The 21,764-nt window shown below is 45.4% G+C and overlaps 3 protein-coding genes across 3 annotated transcripts; 2 read left to right on the top strand and 1 right to left on the bottom strand.

Annotated features, from left to right (window-relative positions):
- Positions 1 to 36: 36 nt before the first annotated feature.
- LOC26525975 lies at positions 37 to 539 on the top strand. The gene is made up of 2 exons (XM_015159937.2): positions 37 to 98; positions 163 to 539. The coding sequence occupies exons 1-2, from the start codon at positions 44 to 46 to the stop codon at positions 468 to 470; spliced, it is 363 nt and encodes a 120-aa protein (XP_015015423.1). The 5' UTR covers positions 37 to 43; the 3' UTR covers positions 471 to 539.
- A 4,183-nt stretch (positions 540 to 4,722) lies between these two features.
- Positions 4,723 to 17,647, bottom strand: LOC6542916 (photoreceptor-specific nuclear receptor). Its single transcript, XM_001968824.3, has 5 exons — positions 17,320 to 17,647; positions 15,207 to 15,290; positions 14,988 to 15,149; positions 5,860 to 7,202; positions 4,723 to 5,763 (listed from the first exon to the last, which is right to left on the bottom strand). Exons 1-5 carry the CDS (start codon positions 17,327 to 17,329, stop codon positions 5,281 to 5,283), a joined length of 2,082 nt encoding a protein of 693 aa, XP_001968860.1. The 5' UTR covers positions 17,330 to 17,647; the 3' UTR covers positions 4,723 to 5,280.
- A 2,293-nt stretch (positions 17,648 to 19,940) lies between these two features.
- LOC6542924 (keratin-associated protein 5-1) lies at positions 19,941 to 20,757 on the top strand. Its single transcript, XM_026978422.1, has 2 exons — positions 19,941 to 20,065; positions 20,114 to 20,757. The coding sequence occupies exon 2, from the start codon at positions 20,127 to 20,129 to the stop codon at positions 20,382 to 20,384; it is 258 nt and encodes an 85-aa protein (XP_026834223.1). The 5' UTR covers positions 19,941 to 20,065; positions 20,114 to 20,126; the 3' UTR covers positions 20,385 to 20,757.
- The last annotated feature ends 1,007 nt before the right edge of the window (positions 20,758 to 21,764 follow it).

Below are 21,764 nucleotides of genomic sequence, written 5' to 3'. Positions count from 1 at the left end.
CACGTCGAAGATTTCAACAATCGGTGTTATCCGCCATAACTGAATGATGGCCTGGCTCAAATGGATAACTATTCTGCAAGTCTTCATTATTTTCAGTGGTTAGTAATTTTACGAATATTATTGTTGCTTGGTAATAATTAGTACGGGACCACTTCTACCCAGCTATTCATCTCGCCGAATTTCAAGAACTTTCCGATGTGATGAAGAATAAGCTTTATAAGTTTATCTCCAATGCTGGATCTATGATCAAACATGGATCGTTAACCATGCAGGGTCTTGAAGACGCTATGACTAACAGTTTTAAAATAAAAAAGGGCGCGGCTAAACTTCTTTTGGATAAATTTAACAGTCTTAGCTCAAAACCTCAAAAGGACTCACCACCAGCTTCCTCTTCATCATGTGCTAAGGGGGATTTAATGTGCGAAATCAAAGGGGTGTTTGCCTCAGGATCGACACAGCCACCAGTTTGAGTGTCTAGCCACTGTTAGTTAATAATGTTTTCTAATTTACGCGAATAAAGAGGAAAGCACATTAGCAGATTCAAAAATGGATACATTTTACAGGAACAAAATGTCCTCTAATCAGTGTCAATCAACTGGATATTTTACCAAGAGTTGTTACAATCGGATCGAATAATCAAATATGGGCAAATTTGGAAACAGGGGTTATAAACATTGCAGCAGATTTCTGGCTGAAAAACAAATATAGTTATTAATTATTACTTCAAATTAATCACTGTAAACTGAAGCGACCGTTAAAGTGTTGCCTGCTATTTACTGCACTTTGTTTTGGGGAATTTGAAGCGTGTTATCGGTCAATTTGACGAATGGATTTTTTGCATTTAGTTGTGCTGCAGGACAAATATCCTGCCTGCCACGCATACATAGATGCAGCCGATGCCTCTGCGCGGTGGCGTTGACCCACGCCAGGCAGCGATGTTCCGGGCTAATACCTTCATGTGAGCAGGACCACGTGCGCTCCTCTTCCTCCTGGCGCGTCTAACTCCGCTCGTGAGTTGGCCGGGTGGTTGGCGTTGGCGTGGCGTTGGCGTTGGCGTGGCTGTGCTGGGGGTTGCTCTAATTCCACTGGCGCATCCCGGGCTGCTCCTGGTTGTTGCTGCTGTGCACCCGTAAAATTGATTGCGGCGAAAGCTGGAAAGCTGCACGTTATGCTCGTGGCCTGACTTGGTATCTCTGGTCTGGTCTGGTCTGGCCTGGTCTGGTCTGGTCTGCCCTGTTCCTACTGTGATGCTGGGAAAGCAGGAAAATGTTTCCCGATCCCCACTGTGTGGGTGGGTGGCAGTGGGCCCAACTGGTTTTCGTGGCTGTAATATGATTTTCTTGCGTAATTTAAAATGTGGTGATACGTTTTCTTGTCCACTCCACTTCTTGTGCTTCTTGTAACCATCAACTGGTCATGTAAGAGATAACCCAATATGATGTTTCTCTCCATATCAGAGTCATATAAAAGATAGCAAGATAAAGCATAAAACAGAGCATTGATTAAGTTTAACGATTGCTTCATATACTTTTGACATCGGGGATGTATAAGCTTTGGATTTCCCAGCTTAACTTATCTTTCTTTTAATTGTTCAGACTCACAATCAGTTGTGCTCCCTTTCACTCATCGATTCTTTTGGCTTATCCCCTTGTTGCTGGCGGAGATTACAACCATATACGTGGAGTTCCCACCACATCCGCCGAACTGGTATATCCGTCATACCAGGCGTATGCAGCAACTCAAAATTAGCAAACAGCTATCAATCCTGCAGCATGATATGCCGGCCCACGGCCCGAATTGGATGGACAAGTGCCACAATTCACATCATCAAGATTGCGTGGATCTTGTGCCCACACACGACTATATCCCATATACCATAACCCATAACCCATAACCCATATCACACATCACATATCGCATATCCCATATGCAGCCCACCTTTTGGCCAAGGCTGATTCGCTTGTCATGCTGACGATGAGGCGCTCCTCGTTGGAGGAGGCGTGGGTGCGGGGAATGAACCCTTTTGCACACAGCAATGTGTCTATAAAAAACAATGATGGACATTGGGAACTTGGGCATAGAATAATAGTACATCAAAAATTTTACAGCAACGAAATAAAATCATTTACGCAACAACGAGACCCAAAAATAAATGCCAAGAAAGGAGTAAAGAAAACGAAAAGTTCTAGTTACAGCTGCGCTAAACTGACGTGAAAATGCCCTTTAGGTGTAATATTAAACCAAATAATATTGATCAACTAAAAACGAGTTTGGAATGCAGGCGGCAGTAAATGTTTGTATGCAATTATGTGTTAGAAAGTAACAATTAGCTTACTTACTTACATACTTACACTTTTGATTTATCAGTTGGTTTGCCAGTTTTTGAGGGCTTGGGAACTCACATTAGGGTATTCGAGGACTAGAGGAGGACATCGCTAAGCGGATGTAGCACGCTTATCCTTTACACACTCCCGCTCCCTTGAGCCGGACATCTGGGCATTGGGTTTTATTTTTGCATTATTATTTTTACTTTATTTAAACCACACAAAATACTTAAGACGATTTTGTGTTTTGTGGCCCAAGATGTATTGCCCATGGCCGGCGGCAAAAGGAAAGTGTGAAAAGAACTGGCAGCGGATGCTAAAAGTTTTCCTTAGAACCCCAGCCCGCGCCCCTCCAGGAGTTGGTTGCTTTTTTTTGGGGGACGGGGGATGGGGGTTGGTGGAGCAGCTCCGAAAGGGTAATGTGCAACATGTCCGAGCGGTTTGTGCGGCTGTCCCTCTTCGAATCGAAGCTGCCGGCGTTTGCATATGCAAAATAAGACCGCTTTCCTTACCTTTTGCCAAAGACATTTGTCTCAGACAATTGAATCGTTGGATCGGGCTCTTTGATGACAGGCGATGTTCGGTAACCGGGCATCAATAATAGACGCACATAGCGCACATGTCCTTTGAAAAGGATTGGTGTCTGCTGGCAGAATTTATGGCAGTCCGCCAGTCCGCCAGTCCGCCTTGGTGGAGCAATCAGGTGGCGGAGGACACCACCCACTTGGAGGACAATGCTTAAGCATTGCGGAATATGCGACAGCATACAAATTGAGGATTTTTATTTTCATTACGCTTTTTATGATTTACATTTTTATTTGCCGCTCGCTTTGTCCTGGGAAATGTTTTCGGCACTTTTGTGATGCTATTTACTTATCATATTTTCTTTTTTCCTTTTTTTTTGGCCCTCCGCTGTTGCTCTGCAAATAGTGTGGAAACACTTAATTGTTTTAATTGCTTAAACTGGTTAATATTTTCTTCTTTTTGTGCGGCATTACATCCATTAACAGCATTTGCTTTGGCTTACAGGGTATTTGGTTAGGCGCTTCAATTTGTTTAGCTGCTGCAAACCTAACATCACACGCTTGTAATGCAAGTTGCATGGTCTTGCAGTCCGAGGCCCCACTGTACTTACTTGCAGTGAAAATCTGCATCTAAATTAAATGCGTGCAAATACAACCACGATTCAAACAGATATGCCATAAAATCCCTTTAAATGCTTTTTCATAGTTAAATGTAAATCACTTAAATGTGGCCTATTTATTTGTACCAACAAAAGACTCAAGCATCATAAAGACTAATAACTAACTAACTATTATTATGAATTACACATGTTGATTTGTACTAATATACTCATACCTAATTCTTTGTAAGTGAAGATAGAATAAAGCTTTTCCGTGACGCCTACGCAATCCACGATTTTTTTTCTTCTGTATACCTACATATAAAAACACTTTTGCCATGCCCACAAACGCCTAAAACGCTAAAATATTTCTGTCGCCGAAAGCAAAGCTTTCCAAAATCCATTTGGATGTCCAAATGATATATTTAATATATTTATCTAGTTCGGCGTAAACCCAAAAAAGAACAATACTTACTTATAAAGTATAACAAGTTACCAAAGAGCCCATAAATATTTCCTTAGTTTAACGAAAAAGAATAAAAAGCAATGAAACCTGTTTTTCTTTAATATATTTTAATTTATTTAAATTTGCCTTACATGGTTATTGACCATAATTTTACATTCATTTATATTAATTAATGTTTTGTTTTCGCTATATCTAACATCTTGTTCTTACGATTATCAATGTGAAAAACTCAATTATAAAGCATTCGGCTTGCACAAGCGGAGTTCACACATTCCAGTGCCCCTGACGGATGCAGGTGCATGTCCAGATACACAGATACTATCGTATCCGTCTGTGCATTAGATACAACTAACTGAAACATCAAGCCAGAGAGGCAACCAACGAGCCAACAGTAACAGTGAGGCATAACATGCAACATAAATTGGTCGCTTGACCTGCGGCAAAGTTGTTTTTTCATTTTCACGATTTCTAAACGCGTTATTCGAAATGATACCCCAAATGGAAAAAAGCTGGAAACTGAGAAAAACCGGGAGGAAGGTATTAAAAAAAGACAGTCATATTAAATCATGAATGTAGAAGTGGGCGGACTTTCAGGGATGATGGCCCTTTACGACTTTTAATACCCTGTAGTATGGAAGCAAATTCAGAGAGATGGAAATATTTATACTTTTTGAATAATTCGATTTTGCTTTAAACCTTTCAGTTTGTATTTATTGGTATCATTCAGTCATTTCATTGCAAAGTATCTAGTTTAAGCCAAATGCATTTGAAAAGGGTTTTGAATTGATTTTGTGGGTTATGTACCTGAATCTTCATTTGCCTTATTGAAGGGTATTTGAAAGCCAGGGCGCGAAAAAGTCCAACGACTGCGGAATCGCAGGATGGGGAGTGATTTGTAAGTAAGGGCGAGGGAATGGGACTGCGAGGTCCTTGCCAGGTTGAAATAACATGGGGAATTTTTAGAAAAGCGACGACAAAACGTCGAATGAAAGATAAATAAAGAGTGCCGCCCAGGCAGTCAAAAAGAAAAATCCGTGGAAAAAGATGAAATAAAATAAGGATACAAATGTTAGAAAACGAAGCGAATGTAAGGAGAGCCCGACGCATTGCCGGCGATAAATCAAGGTGTGGATGTGGGTGCGCCATCATCGCGGACTGCATCGCCAATGGAGGAGCGCGGTTAGTACATACGCCTCCATTACATGGCGCCCTGCGAACCGCCGCATCTGCAGCTGCCGCCCCGAATCCTGAATCTGAATGGGATTCGGCTCGCATTGGAATACAAATATAGTTCGCACGACGACCGATGGCGCTTAGCTGCTAGGGAATCGATTTTGCTTGCATTTCGGATGCCATGCGTGGCCGATTCACTTGTCCACCTGGGCCGGCTCCATGGTGTACATGTCGCGCAGCAGGCGCGCAATGGGCACATTGCCGATGGTCTCCTTGAAGAACAGCGCCTCGATGGTGGCCGCCCGGATGGTGCGCAGCGACGGGAGCAGGAGCAGCAGCCGGCCAAAGCGGGTTGCCTGGCGCGGGTAGCGCAGACGCACGTGGTCCGAGAGGATGCACTGCGCCTGATCCTGCAGCATCTCCACCGGCTGCACGTCGCACAGGCCGGCGGTCTCGGGGGCGAACAGGGCGATGGCCTTCATGCAGCCCACCTCGCTGCCGTCGGGTGTGATCTGGCGGAAGCGGCACAGGATCTCCTGGATCGTCTTCATCTCCGTCTGCGTGGCCTCGTCCTGCAGCACCCGCTCGCGGATGAGCGGTGACTCCAGTATGGGCGTTAGATCCAGCGGTATAGTCCATTGCGCGAGGTTCAGCAGGAAGAGCTCCTTCCAAGATTCCTGGAAACAAAGAAGGCGTTGATTCCGTAAGACTTCCGATTACAACAGGAGTGATTCAAAGCAAGAACACTATTCACACTGGGGGAGTAGCCCTACCTGGAGCAGCAGGTGCTGGTCGTTCTTGGAGAGCGTCTGGAAGGGCATGAGGCACTTGACCCAGCGCACCGCCATGAAGAGCAGTCGCGCCGTCGTCTCCTGCAGCATCTCCCAGGAGAGCAGCCGCGAGTCCAGCAGTTGTTGCGGGAAGAGCAGCGTGTTGTGCTGCACCTGGTACTGGATGAGCTCCTGGCACTTGTCCGGACTGAGCAGCAGTTCCAGGAAGCCGCTGGAGCTGCTGGCCGTGTTGCACGTGCTACCTACGCCAGCTCGCGCAGGTGGCGGCGTCGGCGTGGTGGGTGTCGGTGATCCGGATGTATAGCTCGCCTGCTTGTGCTCCCCATTGTTGTTATTATTATTATTGTTGCTGTTGCTGCTGTTGTTGTTGTTGCTGGCGCAGATCATGAGGGAGGCGTGGCTGGGCGGCGTGGTGGCCTCGCTGAGGCTGTGCCGCGACATCTGGCGGTGCTGCGGCGATCCCGAGGAGGTGGTCAGCGTGGGCGCTGGCGAAATACTACCAGCACTCAGGGGCGGCGAGTTCGATGGCGAAGGCGTCTCCGTTTCCACATTGACGCGCGGACTCTCACTGCCCAAGCTGAGACCCTCCTCGCCGCCACCGCTGCGCGACCCAATGCTCGAGATGGACTGAATGGAGTTGCTGGGCGAGGGCGAGGAGTAGTTGTGGTTGTTGCTGCTCGTCGAGGACGCCTGGGCCGCCGAGACGTAGGGCGCGCTGGTGGAGGAGACCACCGCCGCAACGGCTGTGGCAGTGATGCCCGGCAGCTTGCTGGCCGCCTCTGCGATCAGATTGTGGTGCAGCAGGTGCGACGGGAATGGCAGCGTGTTGCCGGCTCCGCTGGCCGAGATCGCGCTTGTGTTGCCGCCAGGATTGCTGACCACGCCGCCATGTGGGGCCGGCAGCGCGTGTCCATGTCCGGGATGGTGGAAGGCCGTGGCGTGCTGATGGCCGGCGGCTCCGTGATGCAGGTGGCCAGCTGGCGGTACCGCTCCCTGTTGGGCGCCACTGGCCGTCAGGTGGAAGCCACTGGGTGGCGCCGCCGGAGCGGGCGGATGCGTGGAGATGTGCTGCGTGTAGTTGAACGAGGCCGAGACATTGGTCACCAGCGAGACGGGCATGGCGTGGTGGTGGTGGTGCAGGCCGGAGGCAGCCGCTGCAGCCACTGCCGCATGATGGGCGGCCGCTGCGTGGGCGTGGTGGTGATGGTGGTGGTGGTGGTGGGCTGCATGGTGCGCTGCAGCGGCGGCGGCCGCAGCATGATGGTGATGGTGATGCAGTTGCGGGTGCAACTTGGGTTTCCGTGGACCGCGCTCGTGCTGCACAGCTGGGGGAGAGGAAAATGGGTGTTGAGTTTTGAAAACATTTAGAAGTTCCGAGTAAGAAGTGCAGGTGTAAATACAGAATCTTTATATACAAATGAATACTACTATACTATAGTAGTTAAAGTTCTCAATACACAAAAATGTATCCGTAATACTCATTCGTTCACTACTATAATAGTAGTAGTTCTAAGTTCTCAATACACAAAAAAGTGTATTAACTTTAAGTGATGTTGACAATTCGCATTTCGAAATCATTGGCTTGCCATTTACATGCGACGAACCCATCTGGTTTGCATAAAAACATTTCAAGTGTGTAATTGCGATAATCTGCCTCTAAGTAGTTAAATAAATAAAGTTAATTTCAAAGATACTCTTGGCTGGCTTTCCTCTCATCTTCTGCTGCTATCCCTTTTGAAACTTTTCGGGACGGGCTTTGTGGCATGGTCGCAAAGGTTGGGCCTCAGCCGATTTGGGTCAGAGGTGAGGGTCCAGAGGGAAGAAATAATAAACCGATTATTAGGAAGCTGGAGATGCAAAGATACGAGCTAAGGACACAAAGTAGCGGATTGGATAGATGAACTGTCCTCGGGCGTGTGAACTGTTGCACATGCCCCGAGCCAAAAACCTGAGCACAAAACTGGCTGCTGAGGAGCAGGGGACACACCATGTGTGTGCGTGTGTGTGGCTGTCATGACTTTTATTTGTTTGTAATTAAATGTATCTATAGTAGCGCTGCGAATCTTGTAGATTGCATGACGTGGCGCAAAAGGGGTGACATTTTAATACCCAGCTAATCGCATATGTGAGTGCGTCTCCCCGCAAAATGACTACAGTCACTTGAAAGCCTTTGCCCCCAGCTTGGCTTCATCCCGCTGCACGATTGTTGCAACTAGAAAAAAGTTGCCACTTGCCACTTTGCCACCTAGAGCGGGAAGAAGTCTCAAAGCTTTTAAAAGATCACAAATTTCAATTAAAGAAAATGCCAAACTCATCAAATTTTTATGCTGCGGGTTTAGCAAACTTCAGGTCCCCATTTCCAGCGGGACTCGAAAAAATTGCGGTTCAGCTGAATGCGAAAGAAAAGTTGAAAATACCCCCTGCGGAACTCAAACTTCAAGTTAACCCTTTGGCTGTGACTCTGGCTGAAACCCCCCCTTTTCTCCTATTTTTTTGTTTCCTTAAACACAGCAACGCGTGAAAAAGGCAACAAAATTAGCTGCCTTGGCAGGAAAAACTTAAAATAAGTACTTGTTTTTTGCCACATCCTTTTGATTTTGGCATTCTATGTTTTCTAGGAACCGTGCCATTTTTTCTGGAAGAAAACTTTGCTTGAAAGGCAACCGAAGGCAAAAGCGATGGCAAGTGCAGAAAAGTAAGTTGATGAGCAAAAAGTAACGATTTACTTACTGCCAAGTTATGAAAATGGAAAATGCACAAGTCGTGTCTGCGCGCTAACACCAAACAGGAAAATCACTGCAGGCGTTTTGGAAAAGCTTACTTGAATTAAGTGCAAAATACTTTTCAACTAGGCAATCAACTTCTGCGTGGTGTTTGAATAAAATTGACCATTTTCAAATTTATAAATTGTTAGTGCTACCGACTATTTGATACCATAGGGCATCGAAAGCTACAAGTTAGCGGCAGATCAAGATCTTAATAGAATGGATGGGGGTTAGCCAAAACCCAAAACCGTAATTACATAGTTAAAAGTGTCCATTGTGATGATTGAATGGTTGAGATGTCCGTGAGTACTTGACAATTGGCCATTTCTTACGCCATTGTTGGCCCGACAATTCCGTGGGTGACTGCGCACTCGAGCAGCTTGTGCCGACATAATGTGGCCATTATGGACTATTAAGCATATTAAGCATTCGGCTACTAGTCCCACTTGCAACCCCCGATGGGCGCGGAAAACTGGGTCTGCAGAGACACCCCTGCTTTGCCTCGGCGCGGAGCACATCGAATCACTTCAAGTGTTTTCCTAATTTCACGGTTTATGTATCTTTTTATTTTATTTCGGTGTTGCGCTTCTCGCCACACGCACACGCACATACAATTTGCAAACGTTGCCTTATTTACTTTTAATTTGCCTGCCAAACAAAAGGCATTTTGATACACTCGCATTCCTTTTCGCTGAGTTTTGATTACGACATAATATGCCCCGCATCTGCTCATTACCGTTTGCCGATTTATTTGCTTCGATTTCTGGGCACGCGTTGCGCTTTTCAGCTTATGGGCGCCTGGATATCCGGTATCCCGGCTTCGTCCTGGCCACAGCTCTCCATCATGGCGATGATGACCATCAGTTGGTAGTTTGCGTGCGGCATCGTCGTGAAGTCGCCGTGGTCGTGCCTCGCCGTGGGAACCGAGCAGCTGTGCAGCTGGGCAGCTCGCTTTTCTGCCACTGCCACTTATCATTAATTTTTCCGCCGCGTTTTCCTTGGCATCCGGACATTGCGCCTTTGTCTGCTGCTCCTCAGCTTCGTCGCCTGCGAAATGAGTCCTTTTCGCCCACAAACGCATGTATTTTGACATAATTGTTTTTGCTCTCATGGAACTTCCGGTCCGCTTGCCCGTGCTCTGCCCTAATTAATTGATTAACTTCAGCAAATCGGTCAATATGTTCGCTATGCTGCTCTTTTTCCATTTGTCTAGCTGTCCTGCGGCGAAGGTGGTGTCCTGTGAGCAGGGATGCGATCCACGTAATGAGTTGCTAATTAGATTTGTAGATTGTAATTTTTTCACTCGCTCTTCTCGCCGGCGGGCGTAACTTTTTGTACCACATTTCCGTTGAGCCTGGGAGGTTTTCCAGGTGTTTTTCTGCGCAGCAGTTGCGGCAAGGGGTGGCGGGAAATTCGGGTTAAAAGAGAAACTCCTTGATTTCCGTAAGAGTTTATAAGTCAAGTGTTAATTAGATTTCATATTCAGGAGATTTGCATACTTTGCCTGATATTGGCCGCATATTAAGAGTAAAATATTCATGATTTACGAGCGGCTTATTTTAGATCGTGTTTGTGGTTGCCATTCCATGTACTGAAGGTTCACGTAGTGACGAAGTCTACACTACAAATGGAAACTACATTTTTGTAGGACTATTTAAAAATATCTTTTGAATAACTCAATAATAGCTTAATTTTATTATACAGCACCTGCACAATTGTTGAGGACAACCCAAAATGTCTGGATATCTACAGGTTAGGGTTGCTTTCAAATGTACAGAGCTGTTCCTGCTACTAGTTAGTCATTCGATCAGTAAAAGATAGTTGATACTCCATCCCACCGATTTGCTGCATGACTCTTGGACACCTCGTGCACATGTACGTGTGTTTACCGCCCGTTCGGCGTGGAAAGTGGCTACGGACATGATGAGGCCAACGGCTTTTATGCCTCTGACTCTCATTCGAGTGGTGCTCGCCCAGTGGGTAAGTGATTTTAAATCCGCTTTTAATGTTGACACTGACACGTTTGACTCACTCACGCACACTGCAATGCAGGCAGGATGTGTGTGGGTGTGCATGTGTGTGTGGGTGTGTGGGTGTGCATGGTGTGTGTGTGTGGATGGGGCTGCGCCAGTTGGGGTCCGGATGCTGGGGTTCATGTCCATGACATGTGCAAGCCAGGCGCATTTACATGTCGCACAGTCTCTGGCGAAAGTGTATGCACATATCGTAGTAGGCTATAATGTCAATTAAGTAAAACACGCAGCACATGTGTGCCTGTGTGGGTGTCTTTCTGTGTGTGTGTGTGTGTGTGTGTGCGTGTGAATTTGCATGTGTGGGCGTGTCTCTCAGCCATGGCTTTCTGTGCCCTGCAGCCATGTGTAAATGAAATTGCGTATACGCAATGTGGCGGGGGGCATTCAACGCTGGCTCAACCAAACCGGGCGGCTTAAAAGCTACACAATAAATATCAGCAGGGTTCGAATGTATGTTTGTACATACACGTATGTATATACGAATGTGTGCATATATATGGGGAGGCGTGTGTATATGGCTGCACATCAGCAAAAATCAATACGTTAAAATGTGGTCATGAAATTAGCAGTGACTGCCTTTTGCGCCAGCGCCAAAAAGTCGTCTCCGGAATAGACATCAACAACAACAAGAGTGTACATTGACACCATCAGGAACGAAGCGACTTGGGCCAAAATGGAAGCCAGGCTGGGGAACCACAGTCTGTTGACAAAAGGGCTTAAGAGCCCAGAAGTATGCAACAAAATACTTATACAACTCCTAGGTGCTAGTGACACCGGGCAACACCAACAGAAACTAAGACCACTCCATTCTGCAGTCGTTTTCAATGGGTTTAAACTTGGCTGAATCTTGCAAAAGGTTTCCGCTCGTCCGCTTGGGATTGTCTCAGTTTTCTGTCCTGCCTTGCTTAATCCTTGCCAGAAATTGTGGGCGATGAAAGTTGCCTTCGTTAAGCGCAAAAGTTAAAGTTAGTACACATCGACTCAAGCCGAGGAGACTGGACTCCGGTGCACATTACGCCTCGCAGTGGAAATCAAAGGACAATTATAAATCTTATTCCAATATTGATTAATAAGCTTAGACATACGGAGCTGCAGAAACTGGAATTTATTTCATTGGTTTCGCGGGAGAGAATCTGCCAAACTGCCTTTAATAATTGAAAACAGTAACTTGGAATTGAACAACCCAAAATTACCTATAACTAAGAAAATTGCTTTATAGATTTTCATTTCACTTTAATGTTATTAAAGTAGGATTTCCCGTATAATGTTCTGCTTTTGTATTTATAATTAATTGGCTTCATTTGCGCATAACAAAGGTAAAGGGGCAATAACATAAGCTTATTACTCATACGCACACTTTCCCTTACCCAATAAGTAAGGAAATCCTTTTCTTCGATGAAGCTTGCTAAGTAGAACATGTTTCGCATTGATAAGCAACCACAAAACATAAGAGATTCATAAGAATTCAACTTATAATGAAATACCAGTATTGCAAATATATCGCTCCAAATCCTCCCTTGCAACTTCTAGTGTAGAATGTCTCCATTCGGGATATTTACACATTTTTCTCGGCCATTATAAGCATCATTACATATCACTTTTCGGCTCATCACACACCCGGGGGAATAATGACCCCATCATTATTACACGCCCACTCTACGGAGCCCGGCTGAAAGGAGCTTTTTAAGAATGGGATTCGAGAAGCGACACAAATCACTCAAAATGAGAAATCCGCTTAAATCGCCGCGTAAATATTGGCAAAGGAAAAGAAAGTGAAAAACTGTCTGATGGTTCAGGAGGGTCGCTACGTGTAGTATGCGTGCTGATGATGCTGACACTTTGGGGTATACAAATGCAAATACCATTAAATGTGACAAGTGGCAACATAATTTGTAAGGAGAGCTCTTGTCGTCCCTTCCATTTTTTCTCCAACCTCCAATCCGCGTCCTCCCCGCCGGGATATTAGCATACAAAGTAGCCAACATTTGTAATTCTGTCAGTCGGTTGGGGGCGGCAATTCTGGTTCTGAATTCTGAGTTCTGAAAGCTGTGACAGCGAAATGTGCGACGCCTGTCATATTTTCCCATAATAACTTATTTGTCAGCTCCAAAGTACGCTGGCCTGCTGATTGGTCAGCTGAAACTGTCAAATTGCCATTTGGTTTGGGGGCGCCAATCTGTAAAAGCCTCACAAATGGCACATTATATACTCGATATATGCATCTAATAAGAAGTCGCCTTCAAGGACCCATAATAGATATTAGAAAATCTACTTTATCTGCTAATAACTATCCAACAGAGCTCCCCACACCTCTGCAATTAGCTTTAAACGAAAAATGGCAAACTGAGAAGGGCAACCACAGTCGGAACTTGCTTCAATCCCCAAAATCCCCACCACAGTCATAAGGCCAGCGACCCCCAAACAAGTTTACTACTTGCACGACCCACCCAATCCAAACTCACAAAAATGTTACACAAACGTGCCTTGAACGATTTTTGTGGCTTTTTTGCTTTCTGCTCTAAACAACAAAAGCATTTTGTCTGGCGAAACTAGAATGGCGTTAGGGCGGAACGTTTTTCTGGGGGTACGTACATATAGCACATAGGGTGGGTGCCAAAGTGTGGGGCTTGGGGTATGGGGCTGTGGAGGATGTGTGAATTGTTTGGCGTCCATGGCTGTTTGTTGTTTATTTGCGGAACCAGCCAAGAAAAACCCCAAAAAGGCAGCCCAACATGAGGCTTTGTAGCGGCAAACTAAGAAAATATCGCAAGGAATGTGAGGAACACGTGTGTACATCTCTCAGCATGCTCATATCCTGTCGAATTGGTGTTTTCAGGTTCCCCGAATTCGGTTGGGTACTTGGACTTGAAAAGTACAGTTTTGCACTAATGAATGACACTTTGCCAACTAGCCAAAAACTGAGCAAAATACTAAAACTATAAAAGCCGTTCAGGATTATGAAGTGTAACCAGTCAAGTCTAGTTTTGATTGCATCACCTATTACATCCTTGCTACATTAATATATGCATCTTGAAAGTTAGAGATTGAGTCCGTACTCCTTTATAGAGCACATTGCCGTCGGTTACCATTCAAATCGCCATAATTCCATCCTGTTTTTTTTCCACTTGTGCTTTTTCCTCTTCGTGGGTAGCTCTAGTTTTCAAAGGACCCTTTCCCTTTCAGCGCCCCTCAGCCAGCATCGCTGCGAAGGTCCTTGGGTTGACTGACGTCTAAGTTCGAGCTTTGGGCATCATCACTTGATTGTCAATACATTTTAGTCGCATTTTCAGCGCACGGATAATGCGTGTAATCCGCTATTAAGTGCACATTGTCAATCGACCCTCAGCCTCACAGCCAAAACCCATCGCCCATCCAAAAGAGTGGCCTTTGCGTGTGAGAAAATCTGCTGCGATTCTCACGCTGCTCCGCTCTGGTCCCTTGTTTCTGGCCCGGCTCTTCTGTGCAGTGAACCCATCAATGGCAGCTCCTGAATACGGAATACCACTGAGCACTGGCATCCAGGAGATGAGTTTGGCTCCTGGATGTAGTCGGCCAAAGTCCGCACCCCGACTGCCAACTGCCAACTGCCAGTTGATACGCCAGTTGAGAATGCTCGTCGCTATTATGTGTTTTATGCTACATTTAATGTTGGCTTAAGAGCTTTAAAGCTAGCATTGTTGCATTGAGCTGTGTTCTCGGTTTGGTCATGGCTATCCGACTGCCGATTACCGCCTGAATGGGCGGACTGTCGTTCGATATCCAAATTCGAGCATCTATGGTTGCTGGGCTTCGCAATTCTGATTTCAAAATTGGTCTGAAGAATGACATCACATGTGTGGTCAGAGACAAAGATGGACTAATTGGCATTGGAAAATCGGTTATTGTATTTGAAAAGATTTTATCTGCCTAGGAATGAATGCTAGTTCAGGCTTTTCCATTCAAACACCATATATACATGTTTCAAAACCCAGTTAGTTTTCTCTTTGTGTAGCTTACACAAATCAGTTGCAACACTTTCCCCATGAAGGTTTTGCACCCGAGGCACGACCACAGGATTGGGGCTCGCATAATTTATAATCAGCTTAATGACAAATTCAGCCAAAATTCAAATGGCACTTTCTGGAGTCTGGCCACAAGTGCTGGAAAGGCGGGAGCCACCGGCGTTTCGGTTTCCCCCACTTTTAATGTAATTTATGCCCAAAAGCCTTCGCGAAAACAGGCTTCTCGAGCTAATTTGCTGCATAATTAAGTGTATTTGGCAAGTAAAACAATACTTGTGGGCCGGGCATGGGAACGAATTGGTGGTACTTACCATCCTTGTTCATGGCCGACTGGAAGCACTTGGCCAGGCGACAGGCGCGGCACTGATTCCGGTGGGTCTTGTCCACCGGACACCGACCCTTGAGGTCGCCGGTGGCCTTACAGGTGTAAATCCGATTGCGATGGATGCTCCGCTTGAAAAAACCCGAGCAGCCTGAAAGGGATTAGCTAAGCTTACACTGCTGTCAACTCGATCTCCGCCAGGACTCACCGTCGCAGCTGTAGATTCCATAGTGCTTGCCGGAGCTGCGATCGCCACACACCTTGCAAGGAATGTCCAACAGGCGATCGCCAGCTAAAAATGATAATAGGGGGAATATAGTAAGACTTTATGATGTATTTAGAGAAGTTATTGCTTGGAGGCAACTCAAGATACTGCAAGTGATAGGAGTAAGAGTTCTGGAGATGCTTTACAAGCTTGGGCCAACCATTGTTGTAACCAGCAATTTTAAGATACAAAACATTTGATTGTCTGGAATGTGTTTCAAAATGTGAAAACGCATGACACTGGAAAATATAAGCTGCCTTGTGCGGCAAATGTATTTAATCATTGGCGTATTTAACTTTTATTAAGAGCTAATCCTGCCGTAGCTCGTGCGCCGTGCTAAAACCATTGAGTCACGCCCAAGGATTGTTGCCTACTTTGCGGCGCTGCTTGGAGAGTGTTTGTCGCGGATTAGCTTGTGAAAATGGCCCGCACACGCCCACATCCTGGCCAGAATAGTGAGCAGGAGCAGGATAACGGGATGACTGGATGGTGGGATGGTGGGATGGTGGGATGGCAGCCCTTTGACTGGCACGCTTCGCAAATTAAGTTCAACACTCGGCACTTGTCAAAATAAAACGCTCGCCCTTTGTTGCGGTCCTTTGTCCTGTGACATTTGACATATTGTCGCTGGTGAAGTTCGCTCGGTTGTGGCTATGGTTTTGGTTTTTGGGTCGGCGTTCGGTTGGCGCGTGTTGCCAATTTTCACACCCTCCGGATCGTCAATTGTCCGCAGCGTGTTAACACCTCTCGAGTGGCCTTTTTCTGGGGTTGCATCGGATTCGGATTCAGAATCGCAATCTGGAGGACCACTGACACCTTGGGCCACGAACCTTTTTCAGCCCGTTGTTTTCTTTTTTAAATTTCGCTATTGTTGATTTTACATATTTCTGTTTACTTATGCCATCACTTCCTACTTTGGAACCCCTTTTTTTTTACTTGGTAGTTGGCCGGTGTGCCGCTTATGTCTTTATATATTAAACATATTCAATATGCTTTTTTCATTTTTATGGAAATCTCGGACATGTTTAGATAGGCAAAAAGCCTGTCGGGTGTGGGAAAAACGTGAGGGGCTTGCATTATGGGCGTGAGAGCTTCAGAATAGGTCATTTGAAAATCTGAGTGACGTGGGAGACCAACAGGAAATGGGAATTACAATGCCTTAATTGAAACAACATCAGAACCCGAAGTGAAAGGCTTTTAAATTACAATCTAGATGTAGACTAGGAAAATTGGAAAATTTGTTACTTTTTATGTCCTTAAATTGCATCTATTGATCTTGTGATCGTTTATACAATTGGGGTAATATTTTAAATGTCTGTTACAAAAAATCAGGATGTTTGAACTATGTTTCTAATATGTTTTCTTTAAAAATATGTTTTCATTTATAATTTAATGTTTTCATTTAATGTAGTGCGTAACTATGCCATTTTTAAGCACGAAACATTTGGTTTCCTATCAGAAATCTTTAAAAGTAGCTCCCAAATTTATTTATACAGACTGATATATATGAGTATACTCGTATAGTCTTGCCTTATGATCCTGTCATGAATTTATACACAACCACAAATGTTTAGGACAGTCAGAAACTGAACAATTTATTTTAGTACGGAAAATAGCGAAATTTTTTCACAAATGCAGGTTGAAAAAACGTGAGCAATTACTAATTTAATTTTCCTCCACTTCTTCTATATACATATCTAAGATTGTTATGTGACCTCTGGATGTCGTTCACCTCTCTGAGTTTGATACTTTTTATAAATTAGAACTATAACTAACTAACTAGTTATAACTATAACTACTTTGTGATTATACACGTACCGTTTTCGTCTTGTGAGATTCACTATGGCTTTATTAAAATTTCTATTAAAATTATACTATTACAGGTAATACAACTATTTGTTGAAAAATATGTGAAAAACTGTAGACCATCACTTTAGCTTGAGGATATCCAGTTTACTTAGGTGGATACCCATAAATGAATTGTGTGAAAACATAGTTTCAATTGCCGACGGTATCCCCACTAGAGGTTAATGGAAAATTCCGACGCATTTCGTACCTGTGCCCATTTTCCGTTGGTGGAAGTATTTGAACCCTAACGTATCCAGTTTGCTTCGATTTATGCACCGCACTGCGCACTTTAAATTTGAATTGGGAATAGTGCTCGACTAAATGGCGATTTGTTAGCAATTTTAGTATCACCGCCGCACAATGTCACTTGCAATCTAAGAATCTTTTGAGATGTTCAGATACCGACGCGATTCGCTGCCGCTGGTATCAGAGTTCTGAAATCGGAATCCTGCTGCGGACGCAAATGCGGATCGCCTGTGCTGACGGACCAACTGCGAATGAAACGGGAAGCTAAGGCTGGCAGAGCCAGCAGCGAACAGACCGCCAATTACGAAAGTGAAGCTGCCAAGGAGAGGTCCTTTTTTGCAGTCAATTTGACAGGAGGGCGAGCCAAGCCAAAGGCAGTAGCCACCCCCACCCGCAATCCCACACCCAGCCACTTCCCCCAGCAAAGCCACAAACGGAAAAGCGAAAAACCCAGTTGAGTTGGGAAACTGAAAAGCGGCGAGCGCCGAGAATCGTGAGTCGAGAGTCGAGAGCCGAGAACCCAAAAACGAACAAAAACAAACAGAACAAAAACAAAATAAAAGAAAAAAGGAGACCAAACGAAAGTCGAAAATTTACGAAAAGCTACCAAATGTTACATTTCATCCCCTGATAGTGGACCAAATGCGACCGACCAGCCCAGCCACCCAGCCACCCATACGCCCACCCACCCACACACTCTCCCATGTCGATGTGATGTCCTCGAAGAGAGTGCGAAAGAGAGCGCCGAGGGAGGAGAGCGAGGAGTGCCGGGTAACCAACCGGAAAACGCCCTTTTTTCAGTGCCCCGGCCTGATGCGATTACAGCAAATGAGGGGACTTCCTGCCGTCCACCATTTTTGTTTTTTCCCACTCACCAACACGCACACACCAACACGCTCACCAACACACTGGCCGCCCAACCAGCTGCACACGCACACAAGCGCAGTGGCGCTCGGCACGCACACTGGCGCACATATCCTGTGGCTTTCGACAATTCACCACAAAATGTCAAGAATGACGAAAAGCTAGCCGTGGAACGACTGCGACATTGTATTGGTATGTATGTGCTGCCGCCGTCCTGCTCCCACAGCCTGCCCTCGGATGTCCTGCTCCTGTGCTTGCCAAGCATCCTTCGTCGGCAGAGATGCTCAGCTCTCCTGGCTTCCTCTCGCTTTTTTCCACACTTTTTGCTCTTTGCTTGGCGCAATCCGGCGCTTGTAGGCTGTCGGATTATTAGTTCTAAAGTCAGGACCTCTTCGGCTGAAAGGGCGCCACAGTTGGGGTACATTTAACCAAAGGAGCCATTTGATCAACGGAGCGATGGCCTGCAGATTACTTCGATTGAGGATGTGTAGCCGGAATTGGTGCAAATTAGCTTATATTTATGAGTTCGAAGATCTATTAAAACAGTGTAACACAGAATAGCACATATATATGCTCAGCAAGAAAGGACATTTATTTACTTTGAATATCTTTGGTTTCAGGTATCAGAAATCATCATCACTAATGTTTTGCATGCATCTTGAATTAGAAGTAATGATTCCAATTTAATGATAGAGTATTGCTCGATTTGGTGACTTATAGACCATGGAAATGTTGCAATAGTTTACTATTTACTGCTGCACAGACTATTACAGGCTATCGAAAGCAGATAGGAAGGATCCATGTAGCCTGGCAGCATTCGATGTGTGGAAAGGATATATAGTGCTCAGGCATCTATTCTGCACATGGTTCGGTGTGCGTGGTAATGTTTTTGGGCGATTCCACAATGGCGTCTGCCCAGCCGGCACTGATGGTCGGAGTAACTATGGCTATCGGAATCGGAATCGCAATCGCAGCTCGGTCGGTTGCTGGTATGTTGATAGGGGTTGATTTACTGACTCTCATCCAAATTGAAGTGACTTTTGCGACAGTGTGAGCGCGGGGGTGTGCTCCCAGCTCACCCATGTGGGTGGACCGCGCAGCAAGACGTTCTGGCACATGACACGCTCGGCTTAGAGGGTGGAGTCTTGTAAGTCGTTTCGGCGTGGGTCTCAGGATAAGCCCCGTGTCCATTACACAGCCCATTTGGCTGACTCTGCTCCCAGGGGCCGGCCCACCGGTCGTATATAAGGCAGCACCCAACGCAGAGCTATTCCTCCTCCCCGAGTGCGATCCTGCGGTTATATTAACCAGTCAGAACGCAAAGTCATTTGCAGCAACGACGTGAGCGTCGCCGTCGGTCGTAACTCAACCACCCATCGCCCAACACCCAGCCGCCCACTGCCTGCCACCACCGCTCCGCCGCCCGTCCCTCGCCGCACACATGGCAAATTTGCGGCATCAAGAAGTCGCATTTTTCTATGCCCCCCACCCCATCAGCAGTTGTGCTCTCTTTCGCTCCAACAACCCCGACTCGTCCTGGTTGCTGCCGTGTGCAGCCTGGTGCATGTGTGCGTGTGCGTGTGCGGCTAGGCCACGCCCCGTGGCAAGGAAAACTCACCACTTTCCGGAAAAGCAGCGCCTGCGCCTGCTCGTTTCGAACTGGAGTTCGAAAGACACAGGAGGCTTGGGGATTCTATTTCCCTGCCTGTCGAGTTTGCTGCTGCCAGTTGTTCATTCCATTCGGGCCTTTCAAACAAATCGGAAGTCCATCCAAAAAACATAAAAAAAAAACACCAATTTTTTTTATAGAAATTTAAAGGCTGAATTCCATACAAAAGTGTCAGGTATGCGGAAAAATAGCAATAATAATACTCTGCTAAAACTTTTAACAGGATTTCAGTAAGCATGGACGGCTTCTACTGTAACAGCAACAACAACGGTTGCAGCTGCAACAACGGCGGCTACTGCGCGCCGAGTGCGAGAAGCGGCAACTGCGGATCATGCGGCAACTGCCCCGGTGGCCAATGCCCCCGAATGGAGGCGGGCGGCGGCGCGCGAGGTCGCAGCCAGCCGGGTTGTCCTGGCGGCAACTGTTGTGCCGGCGGACGTTGTCCGGCCGGAAAGTCGCGCTGTAATCCGGACTGGCAGTATGGTGGACGCTAGCACCAAAGAGTTGGCGCTTCCCAGCCGCGTAGATTGAACGCCATCGAATGGACTTCCACGCTCATCTTACCCGAATAGCTGCACACCAGAACCAGATTAGCTGAACACCATATTCCATCCGAATCGAGAGGAAGTAGATCCGCTGGGGAACTCGGACACTCGCACACTTGCATATTTCCATCATCGCTGACGAGCAACAAAATTAAAACAACACATCAAAGTGGAAGGGTGTGTATTAGTCTTTGGAGGAAATGTGCTGATGGGGATAGAAAATGGTTTTCCTTTAGAAACATTCGGTAACTATCTCTTACGTTCAGTATGAGGTGTATGTTAAATAAAAATGCTTCATGGTGTGTTAACATAGCTCATTTTATTAAATTGTATTTTTCAAACTTCGCATGCCGTAATATGTATGCTTTCTATCTCACACACTAACAATAAATATATATTTTTATGTTTACGATTCTGTATAGTTATTTATGTAGGTTGTTATGCTAGGACAGTTGCCCGTGGTTGTTGTGGTGTTCTTCGTATTGCACTAACTGGCTAGGTATTGATTACTTAACACTTTCCCTTCCGTTTTGAGATACTCGTATAACACATTTGAAAACTTTGAGCTGTATAATTTGTATGGGGATTTAGAGATACGTTTGCTCTGGCTTTGGTGCTTCGTATTCTTTGGATAGAGTTCGGCAATTGAGTTAACAGACTGGGGAGAATGGAATTGCATTTGTTGCTCCTGCCACAACATTCATTTACATATTAACAGCCACCCATATGTTATATTTGTAAATTATTATCAATGCAACATGTAGATTCTCTACAAAATACGGAATGTTTTTCTACAATCGCTACCGATATATATTTATCTAATTTCTTTATCTTATAGTTAAGTGTCTTTCATTGTTATGTGACCTTTATATTTACAATATTTCAGTATTTCAATATTTGGGTGTTCGTGTGGTAATCGATGGAAGGAATTGAATGGTTGGGAAATTTGTTTCAGAAAACAGCACATTCACATTTCATTTCTATACATTAACTTTTCCATTGTTCCTTGTGTAGTTCGTGTTATTTTAAGTGCAATAGGAAAATATTGCTCTTAGAAGTCGTGACCCACCTAATACATTTTTGAATTGCTTTTACTTCTATGCTCTTTAAAAGTAATGCTGAGAAATCCTACTTGCCATTAGTTTAGTGTGAGGTTGTATTGTTGTGTGCTAAAACGTGTTCTGTTCCCGCAAAAGGTGCGGGGATATCCTTCGTGATGTGTTTGGTTTTATTTGCTAGAGAAGTATTTGAGTTAACTATTTAATTGATATAACTGGCGGTGCTTAGTTTGTGTTTTATTGATTTAGCTGCTGTGCTCTGGCGCCTATC

The sequence above is a fragment of the Drosophila erecta genome, unplaced genomic scaffold, assembly GCF_003286155.1.
Source record: "Drosophila erecta strain 14021-0224.00,06,07 unplaced genomic scaffold, DereRS2 tig00000055-arrow-pilon, whole genome shotgun sequence".
Lineage (NCBI taxonomy): Eukaryota > Metazoa > Arthropoda > Insecta > Diptera > Drosophilidae > Drosophila > Drosophila erecta.
Note: the sequence above shows the minus strand (reverse complement) of the source record. Positions and strands in the feature narration are given on the sequence as shown.

Excerpts from the sequence above, each read along its gene's own strand:
- LOC26525975 (XM_015159937.2), top strand. The coding sequence starts at position 44 with ATGATGGCCTGGCTCAAATGGATAACTATTCTGCAAGTCTTCATTATT. Across the intron at positions 99-162 it reads AGTCTTCATTATTTTCAGTG|CTATTCATCTCGCCGAATTT; the intron begins GTTAGTAATTTT and ends ACTTCTACCCAG.
- LOC6542916 (XM_001968824.3), bottom strand. Across the intron at positions 15,150-15,206 it reads TGGAATCTACAGCTGCGACG|GCTGCTCGGGTTTTTTCAAG; the intron begins GTGAGTCCTGGC and ends AATCCCTTTCAG. Across the intron at positions 5,764-5,859 it reads ACCAGCACCTGCTGCTCCAG|GAATCTTGGAAGGAGCTCTT; the intron begins GTAGGGCTACTC and ends CTTTGTTTCCAG.
- LOC6542924 (XM_026978422.1), top strand. The coding sequence starts at position 20,127 with ATGGACGGCTTCTACTGTAACAGCAACAACAACGGTTGCAGCTGCAAC.